This window comes from Aphelocoma coerulescens, chromosome 7, assembly GCF_041296385.1.
Source record: "Aphelocoma coerulescens isolate FSJ_1873_10779 chromosome 7, UR_Acoe_1.0, whole genome shotgun sequence".
In the NCBI taxonomy this organism is placed as follows: Eukaryota; Metazoa; Chordata; class Aves; order Passeriformes; family Corvidae; genus Aphelocoma; species Aphelocoma coerulescens.
Genome location: NC_091021.1, coordinates 7,835,052 through 7,849,788, shown reverse-complemented (window position 1 = coordinate 7,849,788; position 14,737 = coordinate 7,835,052). Strand labels below are relative to the sequence as shown.

The window sequence follows — 14,737 nt, the reverse complement described above, 5'->3', positions numbered from 1 at the left end:
TTATTTGTGATCCAATAAACTGGGACATAGGTTTTCAAAAATATACTTAGTGAGCTGTTACATCAGTTCTGTAGAAATCCAGTGCAAGGTCACAGTAGAAGTGTTGTTAAGCAAAACAATCAGATTGTTCTGATTAAGTTTGTCAGGAGAGCTTTATTACATAGAACATTTTTCTCAGTATGAATCATATTTTACAAAAAGACAGAAAATCAGAAGAAGATAAAGAGGAATTATCTGGGAACAGTGTTGCAGTGAGTATTAATAACCACTGTGTGCCGCTATCCAGAGACTTTGGAATACAGTAGAAAGTTCTGTGAATGTCTTGTTCAACCCAAGAGGCATTTTGGAAATGGAAGCATCTCTGTCTCTATAGCCCTGAAACATTGATACAAAATCTGTGTTTTACAGCTTGCAAATGAATTTGCTGTGAATTTAGGAATCTTAATTCCCATAATTGTTAACTGTGAATTGTGTATGTTGCAATTTGGGCATTAATAGCTGAATCAAGAGGTGTAGCTTTGCTGAAATCAGCAAACACATTGTTAAAAACTGCACCACAATTCCATAAAATGTATATGTATCTCCTAAAACTTGATATTTATAGTTATTTTGGTTTTGTTATAAACAAATGTTTTATGACCAAAAAATACATGTAATCCTAGACCCACATTTACCCGGTGATGAGATAATAATCTGTGTGATCTAAACTGCTGAATTACAGCTTTATGTGTCTCTTTTATAGGGCCCACTTGGCATAACTGGTTCTCCAGGCTTTCCTGGTATTCCTGGTGTAAAGGTAAAAAATAAGATGAAAGTATCTTTTTAAGATATCTAACAGCACACAAGTAAAAACGTGGACTAGACTACACAAAGTTCAGACTGACGTGTGTACAGATCCCCAGGAGCTGCTGTGAAATCAGTCTCAAGACCTTCAGGCAGAAGATAAATGAAAAAATAAAGCCAAATGAAGCAATTGCAATTCACCACTGTTAAGATACTTTGCTTTCCCTTTTTCTCATGTCAAGGGGTAATTATAAGATAACTGTCATGCTGTGCATCAGGAATCTTGTCCAGTATATTCAAAGAATTGCAAGATACATTTTTAGAAGTGAGTTTGTGGGGGCAAGTCTAAGACAATATGGAGGCAGGACCTTCCAGTGCTGAAACTGCTAGTTTTGGCCAAGAACACTTTTTGAGATGATCTGGACTGGTAAGGGAAATGCCTGAACCCCAACAGAGATGTGCTGCAGTTCATCACAACAGAGCACATCACAATTACTACATTTTGTGGCTTGGAGTGATTGGGCTGTGAAATGAAAAACTTTCATTGGCTGCAGCACTGTCTCTGTGGCACTTCCCTCTCTTGCTTTTCAAAAAAGTGCTCAAGTTCTTTTTTCTTCTTCTTAGCCTTGAGACAAGATAGAAAAGACACCTCATACAACTTCCTTATACATGCCCTCCACCCAGCTGCTCCTCTTTGTTCCTTTACACTCCTAAAGCCTGATAAGAAAATGTTATACAAGAAGAAACTCTCAATTGGTCGGGTAGCCAAGTTCAGCAGATGTTTTGTGTTGTTGTGAAGCTGGCAACGTTCATGAAACTGTTTGGAAACAAGTCTTAATAACAGTGTCAACTTTATCATAGAATAGCAGGTTGAAAGGTGACCTCTAAGATCATCTGCTCCAACCTTTCTTGGAAAAAGCACACTCTAGACAAGATGAGTATACAGTTAAATGACAGCTCTTGTAGTGCATGTCATAAAATGTTTTAATATGGCTCAGCATGATATTACCTAAGTAAATGTTTGAAAAAGCTGTCACATGGTGAATCGATTACAGCTTTTGAAAAGGAGAAGCTACCTTCAAGTTTGATCATCAGATGATGTAAAATTGGAATAGTTGCTTTGAACTCATGAAAGCTCAGCAGATTATACAATGAAGATGTGGACTTGAAGTATGAAGATGTGATATTAACAGCCACCAGTTCCAAAAGGCATATTTCCTCATAAAATTCGAAGAAGATGCTGGGAAGAATTTTTTGTCGTCCAGTCTAATCTTACAGGGATTTGATATTTAATAGAGTGCTGTAACAGTGAGTTTATCTGTACTGTGTAAAATAAACCCCAAACCAACCAATTCCAGATGTGTTATCACATCTAAGTCTTGAGTCTTGCTGTTATGAAGGTAAAAAAAAACTTGTAAAATTACAGATAGTAATTACACGTAGTGGGATTTTAAAAAGACAGGTCTGTTCGTGATCTGATTTGGACTCCTGGATAGTGCTGCTTTTCTGCAGAGTTTCCTTGTCTTGTATACATTGAGAAAAAACCCCATCTATACTTTTAATGTTTGCATTCACCTAGAAGTAACAGAAGCAAAATTAGGTAAGCAAAATCGTATTTTCAGGATAATAAACTATGTCAAACATGAATTGGTTTTCTGTTATAGCTCAGTATTCCTCCTGAGATACTTTATAGTGCTGCTTTTTAGAGCAAAGTAATCTCCAGTTGTTTTCTCATGTGGAATCTTAGGGTGAAGCAGGCCCAACAGGACCTCGTGGCCCTGAAGGTCCTCAAGGACAAAGAGGTGAAACAGGTCCTCAGGGACCAGCTGGGTCACAGGGTCTTCCTGTAAGTACATTGAATTGAGTTCCTCAGTGCTCAGCTTGTGCATGTTCACGTGCTTCGGGGGGTTTTTACTGCTCCACCCTGACAATGAGTTTTATTCAAATTACCTTTTTTTCCCAAGGAAAAAAGGTCTCATTCCTTTGTTTTGTGCTAATTGTACTGATAATAACTGTTATTTTATTACAAGTTGGAAAACTGGCAGTTACGCAGCTTGATACAGTCTCAATCCTTAAAGTACTTTAAAACTTAAGCTTAAATGTAAGATCTTCAATATTAAAAATCACATTAACTTGCCTGCTTTATTGCCCTTTTTAACATTTGCATTTGTTGCTGCATTTATTTAACAGCCTTTATTTTCTAGTCTTGTAACGTGGATAAAATAACTATCTTCTGCTTTTGTAATTGATGCCCTTGTCATTAAAATGATTTTTAATGATTGGTACTGTATCTTCAGGGTGCTGAAGGGACAGATGGTTCCCCTGGTGCAAAGGGCCCTACTGTAAGTAATCATATATCCTGTTGAAGAAATTGCGTGATTTATTTTTTTTTTTATTTCCTTATTTTGCTTGTGTTTCCTTACTGTGCTTGCTGTTTGTATTTGTAGGGATCTCCAGGCACTGGGGGCCCCCCTGGTTCATCAGGCCCCCCTGGTTCCCCAGGACCACAGGGCAGTACTGGACCCCCTGGGATTCGAGGCCAGCCGGTAATGGGGTCTTTGTCTCTTTGGGAATTGTAATGTCTGGCACATGTGTCACTCCATGGAACTAAAGCAGTGATTAGCAGTGGGCTTCCTTTGAATGGCAGTAGCATGCCAGGGAGAATGCTTAGACTCAGATCCTGTGAATCTTCTGTGTGTCCAAAATACCATTACTTCTTTGAGAAAGAAGTGTGTCTTTATAAATCTGGGAAAAGAGATGTATTTAAGTTTTTGTCTTGATAACAATAATAATAAACAAGCTTAATAAGGGTAAAGACAAACCATTATAAGCACTCTATTATATTGCCTACAGTTAGTGACTAAACTAGGAAATGCTTCTCTGTTTCATGGCATAATACAAAATGATGAAGTGGTTTATGCAGATTTTAACTTTACAGGTGCTATTCATATGTTTATTTTCAGGGCGACCCTGGTGTCCCAGGTTTCAAGGGAGAAGCAGGACCCAAAGGTGAACCTGTAAGTCTCCATATGCTTTTTAAGATGAAGAGGAAACACAGAGGCTTATAACCATGTAACTTTTGGCAGAAAACTGGCTCTGCAGACTCTGAGTTGGTTTATCAACCAATGTTTAGCTTTTCTTTCTCACCAGTTAAATGATCATGTAGTAACTGACAAAAATATAGAAGTAATAGTTTCTTTACCCTGTCTTCTCATTTGAAAATTTCTATTAGAACCTCACTGAATTTTGACTCCTTTGCAGCTTGACCAAATACAAATTATTGTGGGTGATTATAAGAAGCAGTGTACAGCCCAACTGCAGAGTTACAGTTTATTAGCTTATAAACATTGTAAAAGAGAAAAGCAGATGCTGAAAAGCTGTTACTTTTTAACTGATCCAAAACTTTACTGGTTTTTTCTCCTTTATTTGGAAAAATGTTTATAGTGTTCAGAAGACAGTCTGTTTCATTATGCCTGAGAAATGGTGAGCTTAACAACTTTTATTTAAGTAACATTTTATTCTCACTAGGGCCCACAAGGTCCCCAGGGTCCCATTGGCCCCATAGGTGAAGAAGGGAAAAGAGGTCCTCGAGGTGATCCAGGGTCAGTAGGTCCACCAGGTCCTGTTGGAGAGAGGGTAAGCAACCTAGAGGAATAATATGTTTTAAGAGATGCACTGCTAAGGTGAAAAAACTTTTGACCTATCCATGGATATTCTTACAGCTTCGTTGTGTATGTAGTCAAACTTTATTTTCCTAGCAGTAGTTAATACTGTGTGTTATTTTTTTTTACACTGGATAGTTTTATGTGGAGATCCAGTGCAAAGGATAATATGGTAGGAGAAAGGGTGGAGATAGGACAAGCTCATCTGCAGACTTTTTCCTACACCTGTACAACTGCTCATCTTTGCTTTCAGTGAGGCTGTTCATGGAGAAGGAGCTGTCCAGCATGCATGAATGAGACATTGATATTTTTACCACTCTAAGTCATAAACCTCCCCCCAGTTTAAGTACTGAAGTAAGAAAACTGTAAGGAAATGAACTGAACCCTCAAACCATAAATCCGGTCTTTTATTTGTAATAAGTTATGTAAAAAATAAGATAATCATCTCATTTCTACTCCTTTTCCTAGGGTGCTCCTGGTAACCGTGGTTTTCCAGGTTCTGATGGCTTGCCTGGACCAAAGGTAAATTAAATTAAATTAAAGCGTCCATCTTTTATTGTGTAATTTGTTAAATTTTCATACATCCAGACATATAAAAAGCAAGAGTTGCATTAAAAATATCTGTTTCTGGGCAAATAGGCAGATCCAATTTACAAATGCCAAAAGGGGGTCTGAGTGTTTAGAGGCAAAAATTTTTTGGGAAAAGTCACTTTCAGTTCCCATGATGTTCAGCTTTGCTTGCTTGTCCCTGGCTTCATGCTTCCTTATTTTGAAATGTGCATGGATAAGGGATTGACCTGTTCTACTCCTATATTGCTTTATGTATTGTTCTGTAGGAGGTGGCTCTGTGAAAAATTGCCTATTCTTTGTGTGTGGTGTGATTTTCTAGACTTGCCCCTTAAAAACAGATGGGTTTATCTGGCTTTCCTAACTGCTCTAACACTTCCAGGGAAGTGGCTCACATAGGCATTTGTCTAGTACCTCTGTAAATTCCTAACATGGTAAAAATACAGGGATTCTAAAATGCTTCTATGAACTTGCTTTAAGGAAGAGACAACTTTTAAATAATCATTTTGGGGAGAAAAGATAATAATTAGAAAACCAGTAATAAAAGAAATATGAATGATTTGTAACTTTGTTTGCAAAAATAGGTCCTTAATAGAAGATACTGTTTTTATTTAACCTTCTCCTGCTGTCACTGTTCCAGCTGTTAACTTGTAGCTCACTGGCCTCTTTCTAGGGAGCCCAAGGAGAGCGTGGTCCAGCAGGATCTTCTGGACCTAAAGGAGGTCAGGGAGATCCTGGACGCCCTGGAGAGCCTGGCCTTCCAGGTGCACGGGTAAGGGACTAATAGCAGTACACTATAAACTGTGGTACCTTTCATTTTGAAGCTGTTATACAAGGGCAGACTGGTGTCAGTGGGGCTAAAGGCCAAAAGACCAGTCTTTATTTCCTGCTGATGTTGGGAAGCACACGTTTTGTCTCAGAAAAAGGAGAAATAGCCCTGATTGAGAACAGCTAAAGCAAATGAAGGAAGTGTGTTTGTAAAGCACAGTTGCCACGGAAAATGTGGATTGAAGGCTAACCTTCATTAAGCTGGTGATTGATAACGTACAAGGTTGAGTGGTGTATATCACCTGGAGATTTTTTTCAGGAAAATTATTGGAGGAAAATTCAAAATACCAGAAAAGGGGATAAAGGGAGAAGTAAACTGTTTTATAGATCATTAGGGAATGTTGGCAGAAATAAGGATGAGCCTGTGAGAAGGTGAAGAAGTGTAAAAGCAAGAAAAGAGAGAATAGGGAAGAAGGAAGATCAAAGACAGTGAGGGATGAAGCTGTAAAGTGAAGATAAGGATGAAGACCTTTGATATAGAGAGGTTTGTGCTATGGTAGTAACTGAGCATTTCTTTGGGATTTATTTCTATTTCTTAATTGTTACAGAATTATAGAACTAACCCTAACACCATACTATTTCTGTTTTTAGGGTTTGACAGGGAATCCAGGTGTTCAAGGCCCTGAAGGAAAACTTGGCCCCCTGGTAAGTGACAAAAATTAGTTTTTTTCAGTTAATGTCATAGTAATTCAAAGGTCCTACTAAAATTGCTTTTATTAAGATGAGTTTCCTTGATTTATTAAGGCTCATCTTCTCTTTTGATAGTTCCCTTACATACTTTCCTAACTTCAAAATTAATACCAGTAATGTTTGTTTAGTTTTGTCTGTGTAGCAGTGTCTGTTGTTTAGCAGCTGCAGCATCATTGTTAAATGTTTGAAGTAAATATTTTTCTAGTTGTCGCCTTAAGGACACAATAAAGTTATTTGTACATGATTCAATTCTAATAATTGCATAGCATTTGGTTAAATCCAGCAGTATGGCTATTGCTATGTCTGCTCTAAAGACATTTTGACTGATAAGTGAAGCATCAAGCCACATTAATGCTATTTTCTTTATATACACAAGCATTTTCTAGGGGTTAATAAGTTCATATTAATAAATATATTTAGAATTTAATGTGGAAAATCCTGTATCTCTGCAGGGTGCTCCTGGTGAAGATGGACGTCCAGGTCCTGCAGGTTCCATAGGAATCAGAGGTCAGCCAGGCAGCATGGGCCTTCCTGGGCCAAAGGGTAGTAGTGTGAGTATGGCAATCTCTGTTTAACCATTTTTGTATATTTTAATGGATGAAAAACATATCCAAACCTGATAATTTTTATTTCTGCAATTCAGGGTGATCCTGGAAAACCTGGAGAAGCAGGCAATGCAGGAGTCCCAGGGCAGAGAGTGAGTGTGGCTGTTATTTGCAGGGATTACAGAAAATGGTGCTTTTCTGTTACGTGTGTTCACCATACAAGATTTCTTTCCCTGTCATTTCAATGTAGGGAGCCCCTGGTAAAGATGGTGAAGTTGGCCCTTCTGGTCCTGTTGGCCCACCAGTAAGTCAGCTGCTACCTCTCTGCCTGCCTGCCTGGCATTCCATCTACTCGCTGCTCTTTTGGCTTCTATTGTTATCAACCTTCATGCCAGTTGTTGATTCCAAGCAAAAAATTCCAAGAACATTTAAAGAAAAAATTGTCCTAGAAAAATTGCTAGCTTTGTATTAAAATATATATATATTAGCAGCTAAGTTCCTTTTACTAACCATCACAAAAAATAGTGCAAGGAGTAAAATATCCTCATGGTTCGTTTTCCGGGCTTTCTTGGTTTTAATGGAACTGAGTGTTTTTCTGTTACCAGAGAACCTTTACAGGAAGGATTTTAAAGAAATAATGCACATCTTACTACATCTTCTAGATAGGCCACCTTGTCTTGGGATAAGTAAAAATGTATAATAAATAAATACCTAATGGAAAATATGCATATTCAGAGAAAAGAAAAATTGTGGAGCCTGCCTATATTCCTCTACTGTTTACTTACTACTTCCTTTTGTGTAGGGTCTGGCAGGAGAAAGAGGAGAACAAGGCCCTCCAGGTCCTACAGGGTTTCAGGTATGTGCATTCATTTTTTTTTTTTAATTTAAAAATAAACAGCCATGTCTTTATCAACTTAAATTGGAGAAATTCAGCCAAGTGATGTATAATGTAACACAACCTCAGAACTAAGGCAAGGATGTTCAGAATAGTTAATGATGCATAATTTTCATATCAGCTGTGCACTAAACCAAACTGGCAAAGGCTTAAATAGCAGCTCTGTATCCCTCGAGAAAACCTTTGATGTTATTAAGTTTTAATTTGAAGATTTTCCAAAAAAGTTCCGAATACAGAGCAAAATAATTGTCTTGATAATGAAGTGTTAGTTAAATCAATATCTGTTTATAGAGAACTTTACTTTTAGGGCTGATGTTAAGGGGAAACACTTTGACTGCAATATTTAGAGAGGGGGAAACACTTTGGTGCAATATTCATATAATTGTTCCTTGGGGACCTCTGAGGGTGCGCTCTTGTACTGAGTGTACTGCTACATTCATAATCTTGGTGTCCTCGTTAAATCTAGTTTTACATAACTTTCTATCATGTTAGTGACTATTTTATTTACTTTTTACAGGGCTTGCCTGGGCCACCAGGTCCTCCAGGTGAGGGAGGAAAGCCAGGTGATCAGGTAATATACGTGTAACATAACATTAAAAAGAATACACTTTATAAAGTAGTTTTACATTTTCTTCTCTTTCTAATGGAATTTCCCACTCTGTTTTAAAATACACACGGATGTAGTCTGCAAGCTGTCCAAGAACTGCTTTGGCATAAAATAATTACAATAATCTGTGTTCTTGGACTGAGATGGATTATCACCTCTTGCCATTGACAGATAGTATTTAGAACTGGCCATTTACATTCACAGTGCTTTGGAAATAAAAACATTTGTCTCTAATTTCCATAACTATAAAGTTATGAAAAAGTATTTCATTCTAATGGTGAGTTCTGTCCGGTGTAGGGTGTGCCTGGAGATCCTGGAGCTGTTGGTCCATTGGGCCCCAGGGTAAGTGTTTTCTTTCAGAGTTTAAATATTCATAACAGTTCTCTGAGCTTGGAAGTTGACATGTAATATGGACTTTAACAACTAAAGTCAGTATTTGACCTTTTTCCCCACCAACAAAATGTTTGTAAATATGGATATGTTTTAAGATAGTTTCTGTAAAATCTACCACCTTTAATTATTTTGTAGCTCCTGAAGTGGTGTCGAGTACTAGCTGCTGTATTATTGGTTTATGCTGTGAAATGAGTTTTTAGTTCGCTTAGCAACATATGTCCCCCTCCTCTAACAGTAAAAGCCTAAAACTAGTTTTTATTTGATCAGTTCTCCTAGAATTTGTTCACAGGCTCTACTACACTTATGTGTATTTAGGATTTTGTCTACCAGAGCTCTACTCTGCCTTCTAAATAAATAATAATCTTCCATTTTTTAGGGAGAACGTGGCAATCCAGGGGAAAGGGGAGAACCAGGTGCATCAGGACTCCAGGGTGAAAAGGGTATGGCCGGAGGCCATGGTCCCGATGGTCCGAAGGTAAACTGAGGGGAGATTTGCATTGCTGCAGTGATGTGATGTATAATTCTGCTCATTTGCATGAACATGAGAGAGCTTTTTTATTATAAATATGAAAGGCATCTCCTTTGTTTAAGGAAGGACGCATAAGTTATTCCAATTATAACAATATCAATAATTGTAATATACTTAAATGTTGAGAACTCACAGTAAAACTGGCCAAAGCCATTGCTGAACTGCAGAAAACCTCCTAGCAATGTTTTACAAGCCATGCCAGTTTACACAAAGACACTTGGCAGGGCTAAGCAGTTAAAAGAAAATGCTGAAAGCTTCACACCTGCATGCATGTACCTCCTATTGATGTGATTAGGCCAGGAAAGACAGGGCAAGCAGGGAGTGCCTCTAGTTACGTGAGACCTGTAATAGACATGAGCATCTCTGGCCCTGGCAGCTTCTACCTGTACCTACTTTTAATACTAAACCTATGTGGCATCAAGGTCAAGGCAGAAAGATGCTCAAACTTCTTTTATTGTCTGTTTTCCTCTCCAGTATGCACCAATTAAATACTAATGTGTTTGGAAGAACTATGGTATTACAGTTGAGCTTCCTGAGTAACACAATGGGAAAAGAAAAGTATTTGGATGTGAATAAAGTCCAAATTTCACATAAAATTATTACTTAAAACTGTACCCCAGAGACTTCAAAACAGGCACAGCAAATTCTGCAGCCTAGAGACAAAGATGCTTCTCAGATGAATAGGCAACAACTTCTTTCTCTGTTCCAGGGAAGCCCAGGCCCTAGTGGGACACCTGGTGATCCGGGCCCACCAGGCCTTCAGGGCATGCCTGGAGAGAGAGGGATTGCTGGAACACCTGGCCCTAAGGGTGATAGAGTAAGTTTGCTTGTTTCTGTCCTCCTGAGTAGAATCACCTGTCTCTTAACACTGAAGTTATTCCAGGGTATGACCTGCTCATCATTCAGTGCCATAACTGGGACTTTCTGGGTATTTTCCATAGGGTGGCGTAGGTGAGAAAGGTGCTGAAGGTACAGCTGGCAACGATGGGGCAAGAGTAAGTAAATCTGTCACTCTCTTTAGACCCACTCTTCACACATTGATTTGTTTACTGTGCTAGGGGACTCAGCTTGTAGAGTTAAACACTGTGCAGTGTTATCATGGTATATCATGGGTTTATAGCCATCACCCTCCAAATTTTCAAATTTTCAAGACTGCTGTGCACAACATTTTGGGGTGTCTGTGTTCCAAGCCCCTATTTTGTATCATTAATAATGTGACCTAAGAGGTCAATGGAAAGGATTCACAGTTGATTTGGGATTCCTCTAAGTTGACTATAGTAAAAAATATGAAAAAATGAACAGGTAGAAATGAACAGGCAAAAAGCAGACCTTCCAGCTCTGAGCCATGGACTAAGGCAGATGCCTCCTTATTGTCTACACTGAGTTGTCCACAATCTGTCCACTCCTGAGTTTGACAGGTGAAAATTCCTGTAAATGTACCAAGCTTCACATAAGCAGTAAGTTGCTGGCGGTTCTGGAAAGTTTTGAATCTCCATTGCATAAATAAGGTCTCTAGTCTGCTCAAGATCTGTTCAAGACACATTGCACACACACTGCTGCATAGACCAACTGTGCAATTGCACTGGGTTTTCTTTGTGTGCACTGACCATTTTTCTGTCCCAGATGTTATTTGAATTACTTTTTACGTGAACTGAAAATGTATCTGAGATTCTTGGGTTGTGCAAACCAGTTGGAATACTAGCTGCTAAGCATTTGGAAATCTGAGGTTCAGTCAAAATATGAGCATCCTGTCTGGACTAAATTTATAGTTAAAGAGGAAGAATGTTTTTGAAAACCCTACTACATGGAAGCACTAATGGAATGATCATCTGTGAGCTGGAATTGGTTATAGAAATCAAACATTATCCAAAGATACGGAGCGGTTCTTAGCCATGGTAAGGGATTTTTAGAACTTACAGGGGTTAATGAACAGGTGAAGTAATGGTGAGCTGAAGGATCATTATGTGGAGTTGGTGGGTTTGGATGGAGAATTTGCAACCTCTTTGCCTAACTGCCTCATGAAGAGAGAATGGACACTTTTGAGGAGTTTGCAAGATCTAAATGAATCTTCAGAGCTAATGATGGATACTTTAATTTAAGAAGTTAAATGCGAACATAAAAGAAACAGAGCTCTGAGCAAATGGAGAAAAAGGGCATGATTTCTTGTTGAGAGAGTAAAATAAAGCTGGGGCTTTTTTTTTTTAATATTATTGGCCTTATTTGTGAATACTACATAAAGATGATGAAATTAGAGAAGAGAATGAGGGAAAGTAGCTCTTTTGTGGGGAGTTTGGTCATTGGGAGAAGAAATGCAAGTCAATTCTAGATAAAGAAGACAAAAGAAGTTTCCAGAGATAAAGTAGAAGAATTCAAAGGAATGAAAAAGCATATGGGAATGGTAATATATGAGAAGTTTTAAACTAACTGTTTTGGAGCATCACTTTTCTAACTTCCTTTCATCTTAATTGTTCAAAAGGGTCTCCCTGGTCCAATAGGCCCAATGGGTCCAGCAGGTCCCACTGGTGAAAAGGTAAACAGTTTTTTATTCCATTCCCTACTGAAGTTTCTTAATATTATCAGACTTCTTTAGAATTTTAATGAATAAACAAGTAAGTTACTTGGGAAATAAACACCTTCAATTTTATTTTAAGGGTGAACCAGGTCCTCGAGGTCTAGTTGGTCCTCCTGGCTCTCGTGGAAACCCTGTGAGTAAACGTGCTTTGTTTTTGTCTGGTATAAGTTAACAATACCTAATACTGATCCAAACTCCAGGCATTTTTCTTATTTGCTGATATATTTTCCCCTTTTTCTTTCCCTTTCTCTGTAGCTAAATGTGAAGTGCTGACTTGTTGCTGTGCACTTGCAAAACTACTACCAGATTTTCCTCCTGTGACCTATACTTGTGTTAGGGCAGGCTTTATAGAGTTACCCTCACTGACCTCACTCCTGAAACTATGCCACCACTTTTAATTGTGTCAATGTTTTTAAAAGCATGCCCCTAGCAGATACCACTGTACAGACACAGATATTTAATGGGCAAAGTGCAGAGGTCATCCTTAGTTCATCCAGTTATGTAAGTCTTGTCATCTTCCATCTATCAGTGATTTTAAGTATTTTAAGGGTTGACTTCAATTAGGGAATTAGAGGCTCAGCCCTTGTAGATCCTTCATACTGTTTGAAATTGATTATGTCCCTGTCATAAATCAGAACAGTCTTATTTCCAGTATAATTTGGAGCAGCTTCCACCCTTTTAGGGAGTGCTGGAGTTGGCAGCCTTCAGCTACTTCTTTTCCAATCAAATGTTGTGGGGAAAGCTCAGTTGAAGCCTATTCTGACCTTATAGAAGAGTACATCTTTGAAGTACTGGTTTTTTGCCCAGTGTGATTGGAATGGTAGGTTGCATGCAGTTTGCGCTCTTTGGCCATCCCTGGAAGGGGTGGGTTGTGACCAGAATTTCTCCTAGTGCTGTTTTAGTGCTTGCCTGTGCCTTCCATCTCTGAATTCCGAAAGCTCAATATAGTCTTGAACACATGGCAGTTTTTAACAGCATAGCCAACATCCTTTATTTTATGATTAAAAGATCATTTGATTCTGATTAATAGAGCAAAAGTACAATGGCACTTATGACATTAAACAGTTAACATCCTTTCTTACATATTTAACTGTAAATGATACTGTCCATTGAAAAATGGTCGTTAAATACAATTATTTCAATTTTTCTGACCAGGGTTCCCGAGGAGAAAATGGCCCAACTGGCGCTGTTGGTTTTGCTGGCCCCCCGGTATGTGTTTTGGAGCACTAATGAGTTTCCTTTACTCATGCTTTGACACACTTCATTTCCTTCATTATGAATAATATTGCAGTGTTCTGGATCAGGAGTCACATTTTTGCTGCAAAAAGAGCTGTTTCTTTTTCCCATCAGTATATCAAGTGAAGAAAAGGGCCAATAAGTGCCCTAGACAGTTGAAAAATGGTTTTCTTGTTAAGATTATGTAATTGCTCACCAGATTTCATATTTTCATTAATATGTTATGTTGCTCCTTTGAGATTAAAATGAGGGAAGTTAAAAACTGTCTACTGAAGGTAGCAAAGATTTGCACCGTGAGTACTGAAGGCTGGAATGAAGTGATGGACCAGATGGAATGGAATACCCTAAACTTTCCCACAGCCTAAATATCCTGTTTCAGGATCCCTCTCACAAAGAGTTGTGCACCTGCTTCCTTTGGTGGGAAAAAAGCCTAGAAAAGACAATGTTTATTTTCCTCAGCAGCTACAAAACAGAGAAGAAAAATATGAGCTAGATAATTAAAATATTTTAAATGGAAATACTGGCTTCACAGAATGTTCAGAAAATCTCATGTGTGATCTTCTAAAGACCATGCTGAATCGATAAACAAATGAAGTGTTTTCTGGACTGATTTGTACCCCTGGTATTTTTTTTGTTTTGTTTTGTTTAAAAAATTCTCTACAGAATTACTTTGTTGAGAAAGATTTGGTATTGTCTGACCTGATGGTTTCTTCTAAATATTATTTCTTATAGGGTCCTGATGGTCAGCCTGGTGTGAAAGGTGAACCTGGAGAACCTGGACAGAAAGGAGATGCTGGATCTCCAGGTCCACAGGGTCTTGCTGGGTCTCATGGTCCACCAGTACGTAACATCACAGAACCAGTGACATGGGCTCATCTTGCTTAATTAAAAAGTTCTGGGTGTTCACTATCACCCCTCTCTTTCTCCTTTCCTTATAGGGTCCTCCAGGTGTTCCTGGTCTGAAAGGTGGTAGAGGAACTCAGGGTCCACCTGTAAGTAGACTTTATGTGTTGTGACCTGACTGCAGATAATCTAATACTGAAATTTTATGTAATGTGAGTGTTATTCCTTATCTTAGCTTGTTTTGTCAGTCTGTAAATTTAACATATGCTCACTGACTAAGCTGAGAACATTTGAGGTAACTAGTGCTGTATTCCTTTTGGTAAAGATGACATTAAAAAGGGTTATTTTTTTTTAGGGTGCTACTGGATTCCCAGGATCTGCTGGAAGAGTCGGGCCTCCAGGACCTACTGTAAGTCAATTATAATTTTCCTACTAGGTGTGTTTTAGAAAATGGTCATCAAGAATCTGAAGACTAAATAAAGCAGGAAAGGTGAAGCAGTGTTTAAGGCCTGATGTTATTGAAGAGAGCAGTTTGTCAACACTGACTTCTCTGACTGATTGTTTGTATCATTAAATAAAGCTCATTA

The 14,737-nt window shown here is 38.4% G+C and overlaps 1 protein-coding gene across 4 annotated transcripts in view; it reads left to right on the top strand.

The window, feature by feature from the left end:
- Positions 1 to 14,737, top strand: part of COL5A2 (collagen type V alpha 2 chain) — a 132,561-nt gene that overhangs the window by 103,915 nt on the left and 13,909 nt on the right. For all 4 annotated transcript variants that reach the window (XM_069021942.1, XM_069021941.1, XM_069021940.1 and 1 more), the window contains 24 exons: positions 743 to 796; positions 2,531 to 2,629; positions 3,081 to 3,125; positions 3,231 to 3,329; positions 3,747 to 3,800; positions 4,312 to 4,419; positions 4,914 to 4,967; positions 5,686 to 5,784; positions 6,432 to 6,485; positions 6,983 to 7,081; positions 7,174 to 7,227; positions 7,326 to 7,379; positions 7,878 to 7,931; positions 8,488 to 8,541; positions 8,875 to 8,919; positions 9,347 to 9,445; positions 10,209 to 10,316; positions 10,441 to 10,494; positions 11,976 to 12,029; positions 12,151 to 12,204; positions 13,227 to 13,280; positions 14,040 to 14,147; positions 14,246 to 14,299; positions 14,506 to 14,559. In XM_069021942.1, the coding sequence (XP_068878043.1) occupies positions 743 to 796; positions 2,531 to 2,629; positions 3,081 to 3,125; positions 3,231 to 3,329; positions 3,747 to 3,800; positions 4,312 to 4,419; positions 4,914 to 4,967; positions 5,686 to 5,784; positions 6,432 to 6,485; positions 6,983 to 7,081; positions 7,174 to 7,227; positions 7,326 to 7,379; positions 7,878 to 7,931; positions 8,488 to 8,541; positions 8,875 to 8,919; positions 9,347 to 9,445; positions 10,209 to 10,316; positions 10,441 to 10,494; positions 11,976 to 12,029; positions 12,151 to 12,204; positions 13,227 to 13,280; positions 14,040 to 14,147; positions 14,246 to 14,299; positions 14,506 to 14,559 (1,665 nt within the window). The remainder of the gene's footprint in view (positions 1 to 742; positions 797 to 2,530; positions 2,630 to 3,080; positions 3,126 to 3,230; positions 3,330 to 3,746; positions 3,801 to 4,311; positions 4,420 to 4,913; positions 4,968 to 5,685; positions 5,785 to 6,431; positions 6,486 to 6,982; positions 7,082 to 7,173; positions 7,228 to 7,325; positions 7,380 to 7,877; positions 7,932 to 8,487; positions 8,542 to 8,874; positions 8,920 to 9,346; positions 9,446 to 10,208; positions 10,317 to 10,440; positions 10,495 to 11,975; positions 12,030 to 12,150; positions 12,205 to 13,226; positions 13,281 to 14,039; positions 14,148 to 14,245; positions 14,300 to 14,505; positions 14,560 to 14,737) is intronic.